At 39.0% G+C, this 21,353-nt stretch overlaps 1 protein-coding gene across 2 annotated transcripts in view; it reads right to left on the reverse strand.

Annotated features, from left to right (window-relative positions):
- The window catches only part of LOC120860803 (catenin alpha-2-like), a 1,410,064-nt gene that overhangs the window by 264,549 nt on the left and 1,124,162 nt on the right, over positions 1-21,353 (reverse strand). For both annotated transcript variants that reach the window (XM_040236521.1, XM_040236522.1), the window contains one exon: positions 8,000-8,152. In XM_040236521.1, coding sequence (XP_040092455.1) covers positions 8,000-8,152 — 153 coding nt within the window. The remainder of the gene's footprint in view (positions 1-7,999; positions 8,153-21,353) is intronic.

Here is a 21,353-nt window from a genome sequence, read left to right on the forward strand (position 1 = left end):
GTAATTAAAACCATCACCAAGAAGAAGAAATGCAAAAAGGCAAAATGGTTGTCTGAGGAGGCCTTACAAATAGCTGAAAAAAGAAGAGAAGCAAAAAGCAAAGGAAAAAAGGAAAGATATAAGCATCTGAAGGCAGAGTTCCAAAGAATAGCAAGGAGAGATAAGAAAGCCTTCCTAAGTGAACAATGAAAAGAAACATAGGGAAACAGTAGAATGGGAAAGACTAGAGATCTCTTCAAGAAAAGTACAGATACCAAGGGAACATTTCACGCAAAGATGGGCACAATAAAGGACAGAAATGCTATGGACCTAACAGAAGCAGAAGATATGAAGAAGAGGCAGCAAGAATACACAGAAGAACTGAACAAAAAAGATCTTCATGACCCAGATAATCACGATGGTGAGATCACTCACCCAGAAACAGACATCCTGGAATGCAAAGTCAACTGGGCCTTAGGAAGCATCATTATGAACAAAGCTAGTAGATGTGATGGAATTCTGAGCTATTTGAAATCCTAAGAGATGGTGCTGTGAAAGTGCTGCACTCAATATGCCAGCAAATTTGGAAAACTCAGCAGTGGCCACAGGACTGAAAAAGGTTAGTTTTCATTCCAAACCCAAAGAAAGGCAATGCCAAAGAAAGTGCCAACTGCCACCCAATTGCACTCATCTCACATGCTAGCAAAGTAATGCTCAAAATTCTTCAAGCTAGGCTTCAATAGTACGTGAATTGAGAACTTCCAGATGTTCAAGCTGGATTTACAAAAGGCAGAGGAACCAGAGATTAAATTGACAACAACTGTTGGATCATAGAAAAAGCAAGAAAAGTCTAGAACAACATCTACTTCTGCTTCATTGACTATCCTAAAGCATTTGACTGTGAGGATCACAGTAAACTGGAAAATTCTTAAAGAGATGGGAATACCAGACCATTTTTTTCCTGAGAAATCTGTATGCTGGTCAAGAAGCAACAGTTACTACTGAACATGGAACAACAGACTGGTTTCAAATAAGGAAAGGAGTACATTGAGGCTGTATATTGTCACCCGGTTTCTTTAACCTATATGCAGATTCAGTTCAGTTGAGTTCAGTCGCTCACTCATGTCCAACTTTTTGCGACCCCATGAACTGAAGCACGCCAGGCCTCCCTGTCCATCACCAACTCCTGGAGTTCACCCAAACCCACATCCACTGAGTCGGTGATACCATCCAACCATCTCATCCTTTGTCATCCCCTTCTCCTCCTGCCCTCAATCTTTCCCAGAGACAGGGTCTTTTCAAATGAGTCAGCTCTTCGCATCAGGTGGCCAAAGTATTGGAGTTTCAGCTTCAGTCCCTCCAATGAACACCCAGGATTGATCTCCTTTAGGATGGACTGATTGGATCTCCTTGCAGTCCAAGGGACTCTCAAGAGTCTTCTCCAACACCATAGTTCAAAAGCATCAGTTCTTCAGTGCTCAGCTTTCTTTATGGTCCAACTCTCACATCCATACATGACCACTGGAAAAACCATAGCCTTGACTAGACGGAACTTTGTGGGCAAAGTAATGTCTCTGCTTTTTAATATGCTGTCTAGATTGCTTATAACTTTCCTTCCAAGGAGTAAGCGTCTTTTAATTTCATGGCTGCAGTCACCATCTGCAGTGATTTTGGAGCCCAGAAAAATAAAGTCAGCCACTGTTTCCACTGTTTCCCCATCCATTTGCCATGAAGTGATGGAACCGGTTGCCATGATCTTAGTTTTCTGAATGTTGAGCTTTAAGCCAACTTTTTCATTGTCTTCTTTCACTTTCATCAAGAGGCTCTTTAGTTCTTCACTTTCTGCCATAAGGGTGGTGTCATCTGCATATCTGAGGTTATTGATATTTCTCCCAGCAATCTTGACTCCAGCTTGTGCTTCTTCCAGCCCAGCATTTCTCACGATGTACTCTGCATATAAGTTAAATAAGCAGGGTGACAATATACAGCCTTGATGTACTCCTTTTCCTATTTGGAACCAGTCTGTTGTTCCATGTCCAGTTCTAACTGTTGCTTCCTGACCTGCATATAGGTTTCTCAAAAGGCAGGTCAGGTGGTCTGGCTTACATCATGAGAAATGCCAGGGAGAGTTGGACCATAAAGAAAGCTGAGCACCAAAGAATTGATGCTTTAGAATTGTGGTGTTGGAGAACACTCTTGACAGTCCATTGGACTGCAAGGAGATCCAACCAGTCCATCCTACAGAAAATCAGTCCTGAGTGTTCATTGGAAAGATTGATGCAGAAGCTGAAACTCCAGTACTTTGGCCACCTGATGCAAAGAGCTGACTCATTTGAAAAGACTCTGATGCTGGGCAAGATTGAAGGCAGGAGGAGAAGGGGACGACAGAGGATGAGATGGTTGGATGGCATCACTGAGTTGATGGACATGAGTTTTAGCAAGCTCCGGGAGTTGATGATGGAAGGGAAGCTGGTGTGCTGCTGTCCATGGGGTTGCAAAGAGTCAGACATGAGTGAGTGACTGAACTGAACTGAACTGATAGTCAAAGATTGATCATTCATTCTTCCTTCAAAATTATCTGATATATAATTCCTATGTGATTTACATTAATGGGGCTTCCCAGATGACACCATTGGTAAAGAATATACCTGCCAGTGCATGAGATGTAGGAGATGCAAGTTCAATTCCTGATTCAGGAAGATCCCTTGGAGGAGGAAATGGCAACCCATTTCAGTATTGAATAGAGGAGGGTGTTGAAACCCACTCCAGTATTCTTGCCCGGAGAATCCTCATGGACAGAGGAGCCTGGTGGACTACAGTCCCTGGGGTCACAAAGAGTTGGACATGACTGAGGGACTAAGCACAGCACATTCCATTGAATAAAAGTATTAACAAAAATCATCTCACAAATGTATCCCAACCAGTTCTCTCAGGAATTTCTACTTCCAGCCATGAAAAAGAATCTAGTAAGAGACTCATCTCACTTTCTTGCTGAGAACAACTAGAAATGCAGAAATAAAAGAATTTGCTTCAAAGCATGAGACATCAGCCAAAGAAGTCAAAACTTAGACTAGCTCAAAAGAGATACTCATTGAGGGGGGTCCAGCTTTCTGCATTTCACTTTTCCTCCCAGGGATTTGCTAATTCTTACTGTGGAAAGAGAAAATGAGATACAAATAGAAGGTTGCTGCTGAGAAGAAAACGATTCTTTAAGAGTTTTCAGCAACCTCATAGGGTTGGGGAGGCAAAAACTGGACAGGATGGCTGAGGAAGCAAAGGCTTGGAACTAAGGTCTCATAACAAAGGGACATTCAAAAATAGGCTTTTTTTTTTTCTTTTTGAAAATGCTTTCTCCCACCAGTTTTGTTTATTAAGTTACAAATAACAAGAGTCAAGTAGTCCTTTGAAGGCATACAAAAACAAATCAAAGTCTACACGCATCATGATGATGAGAAAACAAAACTGGAGTAAATGCTTCCTAGATGAGGTGGGATACTAAGTACCACATTTGATTCTCTCATGGCATCTGGGATGACCATTCCATAGGACTAGATAAAAGACGGGTAGACTATACCTTAGAAAGTCATAAACTAGCCTCAAATCAGAGAAGTCTCAAGTCTTCGACTGGACTGAGGTGGTTTGCCTCTCTGCTGCCTGGCAGAGGACAGGATGAATTCTTTTTGGAGGGAAAAATCATCCAGATTGCTATGGTCTGAGTGTTTGTGTCCTCCCAAGATTCATACTTTCAAATCCTACTGCTGCATGTGATGGTTAGGAAGTGAGATCTTGAGAGTTTCATAGTTTATGAAAGTGGAGTCTTTATAAATGGTATTACTGTTCTTATAAAAAGGAACCCCACAGTCATCCCTCTCCCCGTCCACCATGTGAGAACACAATGAGAAGCTATGAACAAGGAAGAGGGCCTTCGCAGAACACATCTATTCAGGAAATTTGGTCTTGGACTTCCCAGCCTCGAGAACTGTGTGAAATAAATTTCTGCTGTTTATAGGCCAATAAATATATAGTACTTTTTGTTACAGCAGCCTGGATAGACTAAGACACAGACTCTTTATATTTATTCATAAGAATGTCTACCATTCACTCAAAAATTAACCAGCATACCAGAAAGAAATAAAGAATCATCAAGATAAAATCAAATAGCAAACAGTCACCATACATATAACTAAAGTCTCCATTATGAAAGCCTCATAAGGCTACATGACCATTTACTTAAACAAGTACAAATTCAATTAAATGAAACATGGCATATTCCAGTCATCAGGCAAATACCAGAGATTAATTATAATTAAGAGTCTTAACTCCATTTTGAATGTTTGGCTGCCGACAGTGTTTAAGCCTCACTCTTCCCTCTTTCCCTCTTGCTACAAACCGGGCAAACTGACAGGAAAGTCCACCTTTGTTCCTATGCCAAAGGGAAGTCTGAAGAAACATTTAAACTCCTGCCCCTACATAGAGATCTTGACTCCAGACCCCAAAGTCTGATAAAAACCAAAAGCACTTGTCTCTGTTGAAGCCACTGTAGCCTGGCTTGGACCACTCTATAGGGCAAGCACAAGACATAAACAAAATTGATTCAAATACTGGAGTTTTATGACTTGGATTTTTAAAATAACTCTGATTAATACATTTTAAAAGAGATGACCTAATAATGAATTATATCAGAAACCGGAATCATTAAAAAGAAAAAAAAAAAAAAAAGAATTAACCAGAAATTCTTAAATAAAAATGGAACTCAATAGATCAGTTTCAAGCATATTGGACACAGATGGAGACAGGATGAGTGAGCTAAAAATTAGGTCAGCAGAAAATAACCAGACACATGTATAGTTTAGGAAGAAATTTATAGTCTCAAACATGTATATTACTAAAATAAAAAAGGATAAAAATCAATGATAGGATTATTCATTTCAAAAAGTTAGAAAAAAAACAGTAAGTTATAACAGAGGAGAGCAGAAAAAAAGAAATACAAAGATAAGCGCATTCTTGTATAAGAGAAATACAAAGATAAGTCTTAAATAATACTTAAAAATTCTACAAAACTGAAAGCTATGTTTTAGAAAAGATTATTAAATTGGTCAACCTCTTATAAAACTAATCATTAAAAAAAGAAAGAAGACAATTAGGCACATGAGGGATGAATGGGAAAAGAAAGAAAGAGTAGTGCAGATTCTAATACATTTTTTAAAAATGGTAGAAGATGTGGCAATTTTATGTCAAAAATTTAGAAAATTAAATGAAAATAACAAATTCCTAGAATACAACTTACCAAAGCTGACCCAAAAGAAGCTGAAAATTTAAACAGTCTTATGCTTTAAAAATTTAATCTGCAGTTTTTTAACTCTTCCTCAAATAAATACCCAGGCTCAGATTGCTATATCAGTGAATTTCTCCAAATATTTAAAAAAATATAATGCCATTCTCACACATTCACTTCCAGAAAACAGAAAGAAAAAATAATTTCTAACTTATTTTCTGAGGGAAAGCATATTTTTGATACCTCTGAAGGAGAATAAAGAAGACAAAAATTATGCAATAGTTTCAGAAATATGACATAATTCTATACATATTCATAAATTTTAAAAATCTTTAAAAAGGAGTAACAGAAAACAAATAAGTTAATCTAATAAAAATATCCACAAGAAATCTAGAGCTAATGATATAATAAATGGTAAAATATTAAAATTTCCTCACTGAGATCTAAAGGTAACAAAAATATCTATTACTATGCTTCTTAGTTGAAGGTTTGGCTAGTGCAATAATACAAGGAAAAAAGAAAACACAAGATTGGAACAGAAGAAATACAACTGTCATAATTTGCAGATAACATGATTATATACATAGGAAATCCTACATAGGAAATCCTACAGGATACAGTCAAAACTTGGCATTAGGAAGTTAATTTAACAAGGTAATAGATATGAAAATCAATACAACAACCAAATTTTTTATATTACAGACACAGAAACTAAAGCCCAGAAAAGTACCCAGGTCCATATGCTGCTACTGCTGCTAAGTCACTTCAGTCGTGTCCAACTCTGTGTGACCCCATAGATGGCAGCCCACCAGGCTCCCCCATCCCTGGGATTCTCCAGGCAAGAACACTGGAGTGGGTTGCCATTTCCTTCTCCAGTGCATGAAAGTGAGAAGTGAAGTTGCTCAGTCGTGTCCGACTCTTAGAGACCCCATGGACTGCAGCCCACCAGGCTCCTCCGTCCATGGGATTTTCCAGGCAAGAGTACTGGAGTGGGGTGCCATCGCCATCTCCAAAAAAAAAAAAAAAGTATACACACATGTAAATGTGTATGTACATATATACACGCATGTGGAAGACACTTCCTGCGTTGCCCCATCACACCCTGGGTCACAAAGTCCATACAGACACTTTCAAATTGGAAGAAGTGTGACTCTTAGCCCAGTGCTCAAGTTTCCTTACATGTGTGTATCAGCAGTGATGCACTTGTTTGAAGCACGTAAGATGCAGAAATGTTTTCAGGTCTAGCTCATGTCTAATCAAACAGAGGCCAGTCTACACCCTTGTCCTGGCACCTCCTGGGCATCAGGACATTCCAAAATGCTACTGGCTGCGGGAACCACACAGATAGAAGGAAAGGAAATAACTAAGGGGAGCAAGTTAGCAACAGTCTGAAACGTGGGGTCTGAATGACCTGGATCTTCTGCTGCTGGCACAAGTTGTGAATCAAGAATCACCTAGAGTGACTGGATTCCCCTACAGTGAAACATACAGATGGGATGAGGGGAAATTATGACTGTGCCCAGGGTCAATAAGATAGGAAAAAAGAGTAGGAAGCTATTTAGCCCTGGCCTCATATTTACCCAGGGCATCAAATTTGAACTTCAAACATGATCTGCAAATGAGGCTGTATACAGAATTACAGAAAGACACTGGCAGAATTGAAAGTAGGAGATGTTTATCATAGGACTTTAAACTCACGTCCCTGTCTTTATTGATAATAGCTACAACACATCATTAATTAACGTTCTCTATAAATTCCACAACTATCATGTAAATACTAGAATTATATATATTGGGATGATGTATCTGAATGCTAATATTATTATTTATTGCATATTAATATTTTTAACTTTTGTAGCACTCATTTCACATTCTTCCTTTCTTCTTCTTGCTCCCCTCATCATTCCAATCCCACTCCTTCTTCAGCTGTTCTTTCTTTAAAGTTGAGAGTGCGAGAACTTCCAAGGCCAACCTTGGAAAGACTTTGGATTCTGCAATGGCTAACTTGGAATTGCAGCCAAATCTTGGAATCTGTAGGTGGAATGTGAGAGGTGATGGGGTATTTGTCCCATTTTTGGGGACAGAGCCAGAAAGATTGCCATAATATTATAAGCATGACTCTATTTTTGGCTTCTTTAGTCTAATGTCACCTCAAGACACTGGGGCTACAGTAGGAAGTTCAAGGGTTTCAGTCAAACAGTACAATATTGCATTTATAAAGCAACTCCTACAGATGTCTCTAATACAGAGAATATACCTAGGACCTGAACTTACACTCCTACTACTGTCCCAAGAGTCTTTACCAAGACTCCAAACATCTTTTAGGGAGTGGAGACTAATTTTTACAATGTTCATAGTGTGGCCAGCTAATTCGGGTTTAGGTGGGTGAGTAGAGATGCAAAAGAAAAGGGAACTGTGTCTAAATCTCCATTTGGAAGTTTTAATTCTACTTCTTCAAATCAAAGCTGGTCTTCAGCACTGGGACTCTCCCTTCTATTGCTCCTGTTTCAGCCTCTGCTTACTGTTGAGGAAAATTAGCAGATACATTTCAGAATCTGTTTAGAATTGTATAATAGAGAGAGGAGAGATTACTGAAAACTTGTGTCCTTTACAAAGGATGGAGTCACCAGAAGATAAAAGAAAGATCCAGGAAAATCACAAGAGTCTGGTTTGTTGAAATTCCAAGAGCCATTTATAGAGAGTAAACCTGATACAAATTCTAGTCTCGAGCCTCTGTTGACTTACCTCCACCAGCTTGTTGGCGTGCTCACGGAAAACCTGGGCATATTCCTTCACTTCCTTCTCATTCCCACTTTTTGCAGCCTCAATGAGAACTAGCAAAGGAACGTTGGTTTCCAAGAAAGAATCTGATATGTGATCCATCACTGCTTTCCGAAGCTACAGTGAAAAAAAAAAACAAAGAATTAAGGGACAGAGGAACTGTCTATTTGATTGCATTATTCTTTAAGTCATATGAATTAAATCACCTCCTAGGAATAGGTTTTCTAAAGCCCCAGTTCTCATGGTTCACAGATATAATGTTGCAACTCTCTTCTTAATCTTCCTCCTGCTGCTGCTGCTGCTAAGTCGCTTCAGTCATGTCCGACTCTGCACGACCCCATAGACGGCAGCCCACTAGGCTCCCCCGTCCCTGGAATTCTCCAGGCAAGAATACTGGAGTGGGTTGCCATTTCCTTCTCCAATGCATGAAAGTGAAACGCGTAAGTGAAGTCACTCAGTTGTGTCCGACTCTAGCGACCCCATGGACTGCAGGCTCCTTCATCCATGGGATTTTCCAGGCAAGAGTACTGGAGTGGGTTGCCATTGCCTTCTCTGAATCTTCCTGGTGCTTATCATATCAAAGGAAGGCAAAGAGATATGAGTAAGAATGATTCTGAATTATCTGTATTATATGTCAACTTGCAAGTTACACACATGACTTGTAGCTCAACACATTATAGGCTGTTCTTATCAAAGTTCTGCTCACATCCTTCACTGGCCAAGGGTCTCCCTTCAGGTTTTGAGTCCTGATTCAGCTCAAGAACTCAGGCTTTTTAGAAAAAGAAGAAATGTAGGCATCAATCAACAGGTGGGGAGAACTTTAGTTGATGAACTAGACCTTAAAGCCACCTGAAAATCTTCTCTCTCTGCTGTCTCCAGCCCTTTCTCCATCCATTGTTTGTATTTGATGGAGGGAGAAACATGAAGTACCTAACAATTTAAAAAATGTATCTGCCAGGTGCTATGATGACGTAGTTGGTGTGCTCCAGAAAGAAGTACTGACAATTATTCTTCAAGGTAATTTAGAATAAACATATCCAAATTTCTAACAATGCGTAATTACACATCATTCCCACATTGTTTAAATGGGAAGTAGGACAGTCACATTAAAATGAAACAGAACGGACTGAACAGTTACCTTAGTGCTGCTTTGTTCATAATTGTCAGAATGTATGCAAGGAGAAAACACCCCAAATACAAATAAACAGAAGAGAAGATGATAAACAATGTGTATATTTTCCAAACAAATATTCCTATTCAGGGGTATTCAGGCAAATCTTTTGATAGTATGATACATACACATTTATCATTGGTCAGAAGAAGGGAAATGTACAAATCTCAGTTCCTTTTTGCACTAATTACCAGAGGGTATCCCTGTGTGTATGTGTAGTTTAGTTTAACTCTGGATTGAGTTGGACATTTTACCATATAAAACATAACAAGATTTGTGGAAAATTAACATTAATTAGTTACTCATTAGCAAGGTGTGTTAAATTTCTGCTTGGGAATAATACTTTCATTGGTGAGCTCATATATTCTGGGCGTATGTGATGTGCCAGACAACTCAGATCAACCAACATTTTTTAATGTTATATCAGTTAATCCCCATGACAATACTATGAGATAGGGACTATTCTTATACCACCAGTTTTTCAGATGAAGAGAATGAGACTTGGAAAAGTTAAATAACCTGCCTGCCCTCATAAGGTGGCAAGGAGCCGAGCCCTCTAATAAAGTCTGAAAGGGACAGTGCAGAGAACACTTGAAGCTGACCTGGCTTCGCTCTCCTCCAGGACAGAAACCCTCATGAAGGAGAAGCTATTGAGTGTAATCAAAGTTGAACTGGCTGGGGACAACAGAGATAAAAGAAAAGAAAGATCTAGATAAAGTGGGGGCAATGGTCAGAACTAAGCTATCTCACCAATCAAGACGCTGTTTGCTTTTTAATCTCTCAGGAAAATTTTATTTTTGCAAAATATATATAACATAAAAGTTTTTCACTTTAAGTGTATAATTCAGTGGCATTAATTACATTCACAATGTTGTAAAGCCATCACCAACATACAGTTCCAAAATATTTCCATCACCCCAGAGACTCTATAAACATTACGCAAGAATTCTCATGCTCCCCTTCTCCCAGCCCTAATAAATCTACTTTTTGTCTCTATGAGTTTGTCTATCTAGATCATTTATACAAGTGAAATCATACAATATTTGTCATTTTGTGTCTAACCTACTGTATTTTTAAATGTTATATAAAATAAGAGAAGTGAGAGCTCCGTGAAGCTAGAAGAATTATCTGCTCTTCTAGACTTTTTCCAAGCTTTCAGGAAGATTGAGTTCTCATTAAGTAGGAGCAACTTGAAATTATCAAGGTCAAAATTCACATAAAACTATTATAAGAAAAACATATCATCTCTTTCCAAACTGAAAGCATCCCAGAAAAATATGCCTATAAAACAAATTAAAACTGTAATCTACTATTTCAAACATATTAAAATGCATTAAAAATGATACAAGATATGAAAGAACATAAATTAGAATAAGAAATTCAAGGATGAAGTCATGAAACTTAGAAAAGAATTATAAGTAAAAGAAAAATCATTTGAAAAACACTCAATAAGAATGAATAAACACAGTAGCAAATGCCTCAAAAGAAATAGAGAGAAAAGAAGGAAAAAATTTTAAATGCAAAATAAAATTTTTTAAAAGAGATTTTTAAAATTTGAGAAAAGGTAACAAATACTGAAGATAAGCAAAGAAATTTCAATATATGGCTACCAGAGGTCCCTAAAGAGGAAAACCAAAGCAAGAAAATGGAAAGAATACTAAGCATAGTAATTCACAAATATTTTCCTGAAGATACACATAATTTTGAAAGTGCTATTATATAAATTACTTATATAATTATTTATTTAATATAATTATTAAAATATATCATATAGAAATTATATTCTATCTACATTATATAGAGACATATTTTGATATAGAAATATATATTATACACATAATATATAAATAATTTTCTGAAAAAGCATTTCATGCACTTGAGAAAGGAAACCTACACTATCAACCAAGAAAATTGGATTCTAAAGAAAAAAGGGGTAAATCCCTATATATTTAGGCAAATAAAGAGGAAAGAAAATTATTTGTAGGTGATCACTAGACTTTTCAACAGCAAAGTTTTATGCCAGAAGAAAATAAAATAGTACATTTAAGACCCTCAAGGAAAGAAAATGTGAGCTAAGAATTTTATAGCCAGCAGAATTGACTTTCAAGGATATAAACCACAGACAAAATTTGATCAACACGCAAGAACTCAGAAAATATCATTTCTATGAGACAGAGAAACTGTTAAAGGATGAACTTTACCTGGCAAAAGAACTAGAAAAACATCAACTAATAACTCGAAAAGCATAACATAATTACTGGCAGTGAACATTCAGTATATTCTTATTTATAAAACTAAGAACATAGGATGGTCAAATGGGAGAGAGTATAATATAAAATGGATTTAAGCTCTGACAATGAAGATGTAAACATGAAAAGAAAAAGGGAATAGGATCTTTTGTAAAAAGATCTTAACTATTTTATGTGATTTTAATTATAATGGTAGCATGAATATTGTTATTCCAACACTACTGTGTTTAAAGGTAGGCTCAGTGGTAAAGAATCTGCCTGCCAGTGCTGGAGCCACAGGAGATGAGGGTTCGATCCCTGTGTCAGAAAGATCCCCTGGAGGAGGAAATGGCAACCCACTCCAATACTCCTGGTGGGATAATTCCACGGACAGAGAAGCCTCGTGGGCTATAGGCCATAGGGTCCCAAGGAGTCAGACATGACTAAGTGAGCATGCACACAAAGCGAACAGTTATGAAATTTTATTTCTCATCTCCTGTGTCCTTGCTAACAGAAGTGTTAGTGTGGAAGAAAGACAATGCAATATAAAAGAGATTCCTGAAGTAAAAATACCAATATGAACACATGAGATTTTAAAGTAAACACATACACGTACAGTTTCCAGTTCTGTCCAACAGTGGACAGTCCAATAATAATGAACATTTTTGAAATACAATTTTACCTTAAAACAAACTAAAGCTTCTTGGGGAAATGGTTGATTCCAAGTTCTTTGAGGCTAGAAATATATAAATAAGCCTGAAATATCTTATTATGCATACATGCTAAGTCACTTCAGTTGCATATGACTCTGTGAGATTCTATGGACTGCAGCAGGTCAGGTCCCTTCTTGTCCATGGGATTCTTCATGCAAGAATACTGGAGTGGGTTGCTGTGCCCTCCTGCCCACTGCCCTCCTACCAGGGGATCTTCCTGGCCTAGGATTGAACTCCTATCTCTTACATCTAAACTGCATTGGCAGGTGAGTTCTTTAGAGCCACGTAGGAAACCCATCGGAGAAGGCAATGGCACCCCACTCCAGTACTCTTGCCTGGAAAATCTCATGGACAGAGGAGCCTGGAAGGCTGCAGTCCATGAGGTCGCTGAGGGTCGGACATGACTGAGCGACTTCACTTTCACTTTTCACTTTCATGCACTGGAGAAGGAAATAGCAACCCACTCCAGTATTCTTGCCTGGAGAATCCCAGGGACGGGGGAGCCTGGTGGGCTGCCATCTATGGGGTCGCACAGAGTCGGACACGATTGAAGTGACTTAGCAGCAGCAGCAGCAGCAGCAGGAAGCCCATGTTTTATTATACTAGATCAGTCAGTCAGTTCAGTCGCTCAGTTGTGTTCAACTCTTTGCAACCCCATGGACTGCAGCATGCCAGGCTTCCCTGTCCATCACCAACTCCCAGAGCTTGCTCAAACTCATGTCCATTGAGTTGGCAATGCCATCCAACCATCTCATCCTCTGTTGTCCCCTTCTCCTCCTGCCTTCAATCTTTGCAGCATTAGGGTCTTTTCCAATGAGTCAGATCTTCACATCAGATGGCCAAAGTATTGGAGCTTCAGCTTCAGCATCAGTCCTTCCAATGAATATTCAGGACTGATTTCCTTTAGGATTGACTGCTTAGATCTCCTGCAGTCCAAGGGACTGTCAAGAATCCTCTCCAACACCTCAGTGCAAAAGCATCAATTCTTCAGCACTCAGCTTTCTTTATAGTCCAATAGCAAAGAGTTATTAAAGATCACTGTGTCTGTGTGTGCTCAGTAGTGTCTAACTCTTTGTGACCCCATGGACTGTAGCCCACCAGGCTCCTCTGTCCATGGAATTTCCCAGTCAAGAACATTGGAATGGGTTGTCATTTCCTACTCCAGGGGATCTACTCAGGGATGGAATCCACATCTCTTGTTTCTCCTGCATTGGCAGGCAGATTCTTTACCAACTGTGTCACTTAGGAAGCCCATCAGAGACCACTAGGGTCATGTAAAAGTAACTCAAGAGGCTCTCATTTGGCCAAAGGTTAGACAATTTAAACTTCTCAAACAATAAAAATTCCAGTGGTCTGAAACCCATAAAATAACTTCAAATGAATGTATAAGGACTAAAAAATAATAATGATGAATTGGTCACCTTAAAACGACAACAAGGAACCAATTTCACTTATCTCGAGAAAATCAAGAATATATCTTGCCTTTCCTATGTGAACTGAAATTCTTTGTAATAAGAGAAATATCTGACTCTAAATTTAGTCCACTTAATAAATTGAAAACAAAATGATAGAATATCACCATTTTGCAACCAATAATGAATCAAAATGTCTTCATTCTAGATAATGAACAACAGTGTTTGAAAAATCACCAAAAAAGACAGCTGTTTAAGAATTGTGAATCACTATATTGTACATCTGTAAATTATATAATATTGTTTATCAGCTATACTTCAATTTTAAAAAGAGAGAAAGAATCATGTACTATGTGCCTTCTGACGAAATAGCACAATCCCAACCATAGTGATGTCAAAGGGATCAAACCTGAATGTGGTAGAGGCTCTGGACCCCTTGGTGATTTGCAGAAAGTATAGAAGACAGAACAATATACGGGACATACAGCACCACACGTGTATTCAGCAAAATGCAAAAACTTACAATACTAACCATCCGGGTTCTCCAACAGATGGAGTATAGCAACAGAAAGGGAATGAAGTGGATGCAATAGATTAACAGACTAAAAGATAAATCCCCAAATGTGGGCAAAACCAAATGATGTCATCTAAAGATGCACATCAGGATGATGAAACCACAAAAACACACAAAGAAGTGAGCCCTCTAAAGTCAGAATAATGATTACTTTTGGATTACATAAGAGGGCTTCTAGGGAGGCTGGCAAAGTTCCATTTCCTGACTTAGGTAGTGGTTATAAGAGTGTTTGCATAATAATAATACTTATTATGTGTGGATTCCTACACACATGCTTTATATTTTAAAATTTCAGAAAATGAAATATTTCTCATATGCTTTTCCATTTTTATCTGGATAAAATACAGACATGACATCAGGATGACATGGGAAGCCATGAGTTTAAGATGGTGGACATTCCCCCTCCCCCCAGTCAGTCTACACCTTAGTGCGTGGAGGAACGCTGCCCAGGGTAACCTCACCCAGGGCAACAATACTAGTCCAGTATTGTTACATGATTAAGAATGCAATTCTATCTTACTGGACCTGTTGCCCATTTTGAAGTTTATTAGTTATAACAGTTGATCTGCTATAACTTAAAACACATTGAAATGGATCCTTTTTTTCCTCCCTGTCTATTCTATCTTCTTTCAGGTTCCTTTTTCTTCCCTTGATCCTTCTTACTTAAAAGATGGACCACAGGCCAGTATCATCTATCACCACCATTTCCTGGGAATTTGTTAGAAAAGCAAGCCCTGGCCACATTCCAGACCTCCATTTCAATCAGAATGTGCACTTTAATAAAAAGTCTAAGTGATTCCTATGCACAATACAGTTTGAGGAGCTCTGCCTTAGAAGGCCTGTTATATCAGTTAAGTTCTTAGTTGCAAGCATTAGAGACTAATTCTGCAAGATTTAAGCAGAAAAGCTCTCCTATTAGTTGAGAGAAGGAAAATAACTCAGAATGTTAACACTGTGTCTTTGTGTCATTAGCTTCTGATTCAAAGTCTTAGGCAAATGCACCTGATTTTTATCCGGGCAAAATATAGACCCAAACTCTGGGTCATGTGTCAACATTTACTTGCAAGGATGAAGGAGAAAGGTTTTTCAAGGAAAGTTTTGTAAAATCAAGTGTTCTGGCCATTTTAGCCTCTTATATCAAAATTCATATAACGAAGAATTCCCCCAAGTTTAATCAAAACCAAAAAATGGCCAATAAAGAATAGGCCTGATAAAACAATGATTCAGGTACTCAAGCATGAGTGGAAAGTTGAAACAATAAAAACATTTATAGAAAAAAATTAAAGGTGAAGGGTTGTTTATAAGAAACAAGATCAGAAACTATGAAATGGGTGGGACAGGAATGGCAAACACGCTCCCTCATTTCCTTTCTATGCCTACCCAGACACAACTAATCAATCATGGCATTCTTTTATCCTGGGCTCAAATACTATTTCATAATCCTTCTCAGGTCAGTGTTCCAGGTCACTACTGTCAATAAATCCTATTTTTCCTGCAGAAGGAAAGCTTGCTTTCTCTGTTGAACCTTACGTTTAATTTAAGAGTTTCTGCACGTCAGCCTTTAGGTGGAATGGTTTCTGTGCATCAGAGCAATCCAGTGCCATCTCAATTTTCAAAAATAAATATTAACACCCAAATCTAGGCTGGCCTGATGATATTTAACAAATGGTTGGTTGTTTTAAGATGTCTTGCCATTTAGACAGATGTTTAGAAAAATCTTGTTAAGAATAATAGTATTAATTTCTTCACTACAATGATGTAAGAGGGTGATTTTAAATGGGTTCAAAACTTTGAACCTTAAATCTTCCCTAGGATATAGCTGCTCTGGGCTCTTCACAATCACTGACATATTTTACCATATTTCCTTAAGCTTTGGGATGTAATTGTTATTAAAAATGAAAAATCAAAGCAACAAAGTGTCTGGGCCAGGAGCCATCTAGCCTGAGGGCTTGACAAAAGTTGAGCCTCATTAAGTCAGGCAAATTTTAGCCAGTCTGAAGGTCAATTAAGGTAATCAGTCAGTGCAGTAATCTACCCAAAGCCACTTTAATAAGCTAAGGTGCCACCAATACACAGTCCAACAGTAATGACAGCCCCAGTTTGAGCTGGGGGTGGGGACAGATATGGGGGGAGTAGAGATGTATTTATGAAGCTTGTGCAAGAGCACTTAGAGAATAATCACTGTTTTTACTTTATTTTGTTTTTCTTTCTTAATGAGAAACACACAAAATCCTTTGGTCATTCTATTCATTATTCTGATGGCATTGACTATCTCCTATGAAGCAAAATCATTTTAATTAGGGTGTTAGCTTCTTTCTTTAGGAAAACCAATTATTTCTTCAAAAAAGAAAAAAAGAAGAGTTCATCAGGCTTCATGCTTCTCTCCATATACGCCTCTTCCCAATTGAGGCCCTACTGGATCAATTCAAAGCACAACTGTCATGGTTACAAACACCAAAGTATAGCTCCAAATAGCAAACATGTGATGGTTTAGTTTAGCCAGATAAACAGTCCTTGCCCTCTAGATTTTTTCTCTAAGAGTACTTATGCACTCAAGATAAACGCTGATAAATATCTTGCTGATGAAGTAAGAAGCACTGAATAGATAATTGCAGTAGAATTGTTATGTGAATGAGTCTCTTCTCCACTGCCTCTCAAGCCCATTGCCATGTAACTCTGTATTGTCTGCCTTCTCTGGCTCCGGGTGGGGCCATGTGGCATACTTAAGGTTAATGGATATTGGCCATCATGGAGCATGCAGGGGTGGCCTTTCTTGGTCAAGTGGACTTGCTTGATCTGGTTCTCTGCCAATTTCATGAGAAGGATATGCCCAGGCTAGAATGCTTGTTCCAGGAGAAAGGATACAAACACATGGAATAGAACTAGGCCACCTCCGTCATCTCCATCAAGACCGTCTTGGGTCAGTCAAGAGCAAGTGAACCCATATACGTGAGAGGACTTGACCAAGGTGACCACTCCAGGCTAGAGATAAGCAAATGCTACTATTTCATGCTGCTTAAATGTTATACTGTACTACTGTGACAACAGATAACTGATAATATACACATTTAACTAGAATAAGTTTTTGAGTAGATAAGCACTGTCACTAAACATGGTCACTAAACCATATTTTCAGGAAGACACCATCAAAATAAGATTCTGATCAGTCAACTGATGGATTGACATTATTCCAATTCAGTTCTTTGGCCAAAAGCATTGGATTAACAGTAGTCTGCTCTATGTGGACCATTATAAGTCCTGGGCTATGTTTAAAAACAACACAGCTGCAATTATTTACTTGTATAGATTTAACCTATATGCAGGTCAGGAAGCAACAGTTAGTACTGGACACGGAATAACAGACTGGTTCCAAATAGGAAAAGGAGTACATCAAGGCTGTATATTGTCACCCTGCTTATTTAACTTATATGTAGAGTACATCATGAGAAATGCTGGGCTGGAGGAAGCACAAGCTGGAATCAAGATTGCCGGGAGAAATATCAATAACTTCAGATATGCAGATGACACCACCCTTATGGCAGAAACTGAAGACGAACTAAACTGTCTCTTGATGAAGGTGAAAGAGGTGAGTGAAAAAGTTGGCTTAAAGCTCAACATTCAGAAAATGAAGATCATGGCATCTGGTCCCATCACTTCATGGGAAATGGGGAAACAGTGGAAACAGTGTCAGACTTTATTTTGGGGCGCTCCAAAATCACTGCAGATGGTGACTGCAGCCATGAAATTAAAAGACGCTTACTCCTTGGAAGGAAAGTTATGACCAACCTAGACAGCATATTAAAAAGCAGAGACATTACTTTGCCAACAAAGGTCTAACTAGTCAAGGCTATGGTTTTTCCAGTGGTCATGTATGGATGTGAGAGTTGGACTGTGAAGAAAGCTGAGCACTGAAGACTTGATGCTTTTGAACTGTGGTGCTGGAGAACAATCTTGAGAGTCCCTTGGACTGTAAGGAGATCTAAGCAGTCCATCCTAAAGGAGATCAGTCCTGGGTGTTCATTGGAGGAACTGATGTTGAAGCTGAAACTCCAATATTTTGGCCACCTGATGTGAAGAGTTGACTCATTTGAAAAGACCCTGATGCTGGGCAAGATTGAAGGCAGGAGGAGAAGGGGATGACAGAGGATGAGATGGTTGGATGGCATCATCGACTCAATGGACATGGGTTTGGGTGGACTCCAGGGGTTGGTGATGGACAGGGAGGCCTGGTGTGCTGCAGTTCATGGGGTCGCAAAGAGTCAGACACGACTGAGCGACTGAACTGAACTGATAGATTTAACAAACTCTAGTTTGAAATAGGTTTCTCTGATGGCTCGGTGGTAAAGAATCTGCCTGCAATGCAGGAGACACAAGAGATGTGGGTTTGATCCCTGGGTTGGGAAGATCCCCTGGAGGAGGAAATGGCAACCAGCTCCAGTATTCTTGCCTGAAAAATCCAATGGAAAGAGGATCTTGGCAGCTTGCAGTCCATGGGGTTGCAAAGAGTTGGACATGACTGAGCAACGGAGAACGTGAGCATTTAGCTCAAAATTGTACTGACAAGTCATGGGGACTAGGACAGGGAAGGCTTGGTCAGGGATCACCCTGAAGAACAGCAGTAGGTGTTTGGCTCCTTCTGCTGGCTCCGTGTTTTGCCTCAGTACACATGACTGTACTAAAATACCCACCTCCCTCCACAATAGGCAAAGACAATTGCTTCCATGGGAAGAGAGAGAATGAAATATTGCCTTAGGATGTCAGGTTGTGCTGGGTCATCATGGATCTCCAGATGGTCTCAATCCAGCAGCTTTCCTTGGTGGTGGTAAAACTGTGAGCAGAACATGGAGCCCATAAGCGCTGGAGGCAATATAAGGAAGCATAGGAGAGGCTGGTGGAATGGAGGGGGTGTGCAGAAGGCAGAGTTGCAGTGACAGGGTATGGAGAGAAGTGGCAAAAAGGAGAGCAGAAAAGAACTGGGGGAAATTAGTATTTTATATTGGCAAAAAGGAGAGCAGAAAAGAACTGGGGGAAATTAGTATTTTATATCAACAGATTTTATTTAATGCTATTTTGTGTCAGGCACTGTCCTAAATGCTTTCAATATTATATATTTCTCTGAATAGAGCTGGGTACATATTCTCCATTTTATAGGTGAGGAAAGTGAGGCAAATGAATGTTAATTGTCCACATTCACATGGATGATAAGTGGCAGTGGCAGAATTTGAACCCAAGCTGGCCCCAGAGTTCATGCGCTAAACTACTAATATTTCTAACCTCTCATATGACTGAACTCCACCAGCTCTGCATACAATATCGACCTAAAGCAAAGTGTGTTGTGTGTGTGTGTGTGTGTGTGTAATTCCGGAAAAATACATGGTCCAGATTTCTGGATGATGAGTAAAGTGCATAAAGAATTCTGAAAGCCTCCTCCAAGATAATAAGAACAAAAAGAAGAAAACCCCAGTAGAGAGGGTGGGAAAACAGACCCAGGAGCAGATGGACAACCCTAGAAGGAATAAGTTGTCCCTCCAGAGGCAGAACTGATGCAGAGTCTTAATGAATTTCCATTCTAGTAGCTGAAAGGAGCCTGATGGATACTCACTAGAGACTCTCTGATTTTCAGGGGCTTTAGGACTTCCCTGGTGGCTCAGACGGTAAAGCGTCTGTCTACAATGCAGGAGACCCGGGTTCGAGCCCTGGGTTGGGAAGATCCCTTGGAGAAGGAAATGGCACCCCACTCCAGTACTATTGCCTGGAAAATCCCATGGACAGAGGAGCCTGGTAGGCCACAGTCTATGGGGTCGTAAAGAGTCGGACACGACTGAGCAACTTCACTTCACTTCACTTTAGGAGTCTGTAAAGAAAAAAAAAATGGAGAACTCATGGGTCAAGATATGTCTACTGGAAAAACATGCCAATGGGTCATACTTGCCTTTATGTAACTATCTTATAAATTACTGGTCAAAATGTTTCAAAACAGTAGATTTTCAGATTCTTAATGAAGACTCATAGCAATGGAAATGTGGAAGTGATAGTTCTTCCAGAAAGGATCGAATCCACTTTCCATGCTTTTAGATGATAATTACAGTATGTATGAAAACCTATTAGCCTGGTGATAACAGAGGTTATAAGGGATCTGCCTTATCATAGAGGCATCTCTGAAAGGTGCAGATGAAGTTTAGGACTGTGACAACCTAGCATTCTAGGGTTTCTTTTTTTTTTATCATTTTTGAGAATTTTAGGATTAAATCATATTCATCCTAAACACATAGTCCATGAGCATAGGCATATCCAAAACTGAGAGCCAGAGTCCCAAGCAGTCAGGGCCAGGGACACCTTGAACTTGGTATCATCCAGCAAGTGCAGGGACTCATAAATACTGCCTTCATTAGCTCATGAGTCCTGTGACTTGTGTCTCTGATGAACAGGGGCACATTCTTTGACCCCTCTAGTAAACAAGCAATGTAATTCCTCTGTAAATTGACTATTAGAATAGTTTAAATGTCCTTGCCTACAAGCTGAAAGACATAGTTAACACTTTTTACATAAGCTAGAAGACCAAAATTTAGCTATCAATCAACTAGGGCAGAAAGGAATGACTTGACAAAATCATTCGTTAAGTCTGACAGGAGTCAAAAACACAAGGCTTTCTTCCAACTGTTTAAATGTATGTGTGACAAGGGAATATTAATGACCTAAGACAAGACATTTAAAGGTATTAGCTCAGCACTACCAGTCTATTTTACCCAATTAGGGCTATTCATCAATGTAAATAAGTACATTTTCTTCAGCAAATCAAAGGAAAACAGTTGATGTATCATAATTGTTCTTACAGTTCACTTTCATGAGAGGGCAGAGTGATAAAAAGATAGAGTTTAACTCACAAAACTCAAGAAGAGGAATAAACTGTTAAAATGACCAAAATCGTCTGCCTTTAGGACGGGCCATAAGGAATGTATGATGCGTACTGGGTCACTTTCAAATAGATATAGCAAAAATATTTTGCACAAAGTTTAAAAGTCTGCAACCATTTGATGAATATGAAACAGTTTTCTGAAGAAGATGGTTCAAGAAAAAATGGCTCTCCCAGCCAACAAGAATCACAGAAGCTCAAACTTGGATGAGACTTTAAAGGTTGTAAGCCCAATTTTAATCTAACCAATGAAAGAACATCTCTGCAAATCTTTTTAATGGATAGACATTCATTCTTTCTCTAATTT

The sequence above is a fragment of the Oryx dammah genome, unplaced genomic scaffold (assembly GCF_014754425.2).
Source record: "Oryx dammah isolate SB20612 unplaced genomic scaffold, SCBI_Odam_1.1 HiC_scaffold_11203, whole genome shotgun sequence".
Taxonomy (NCBI): domain Eukaryota; kingdom Metazoa; phylum Chordata; class Mammalia; order Artiodactyla; family Bovidae; genus Oryx; species Oryx dammah.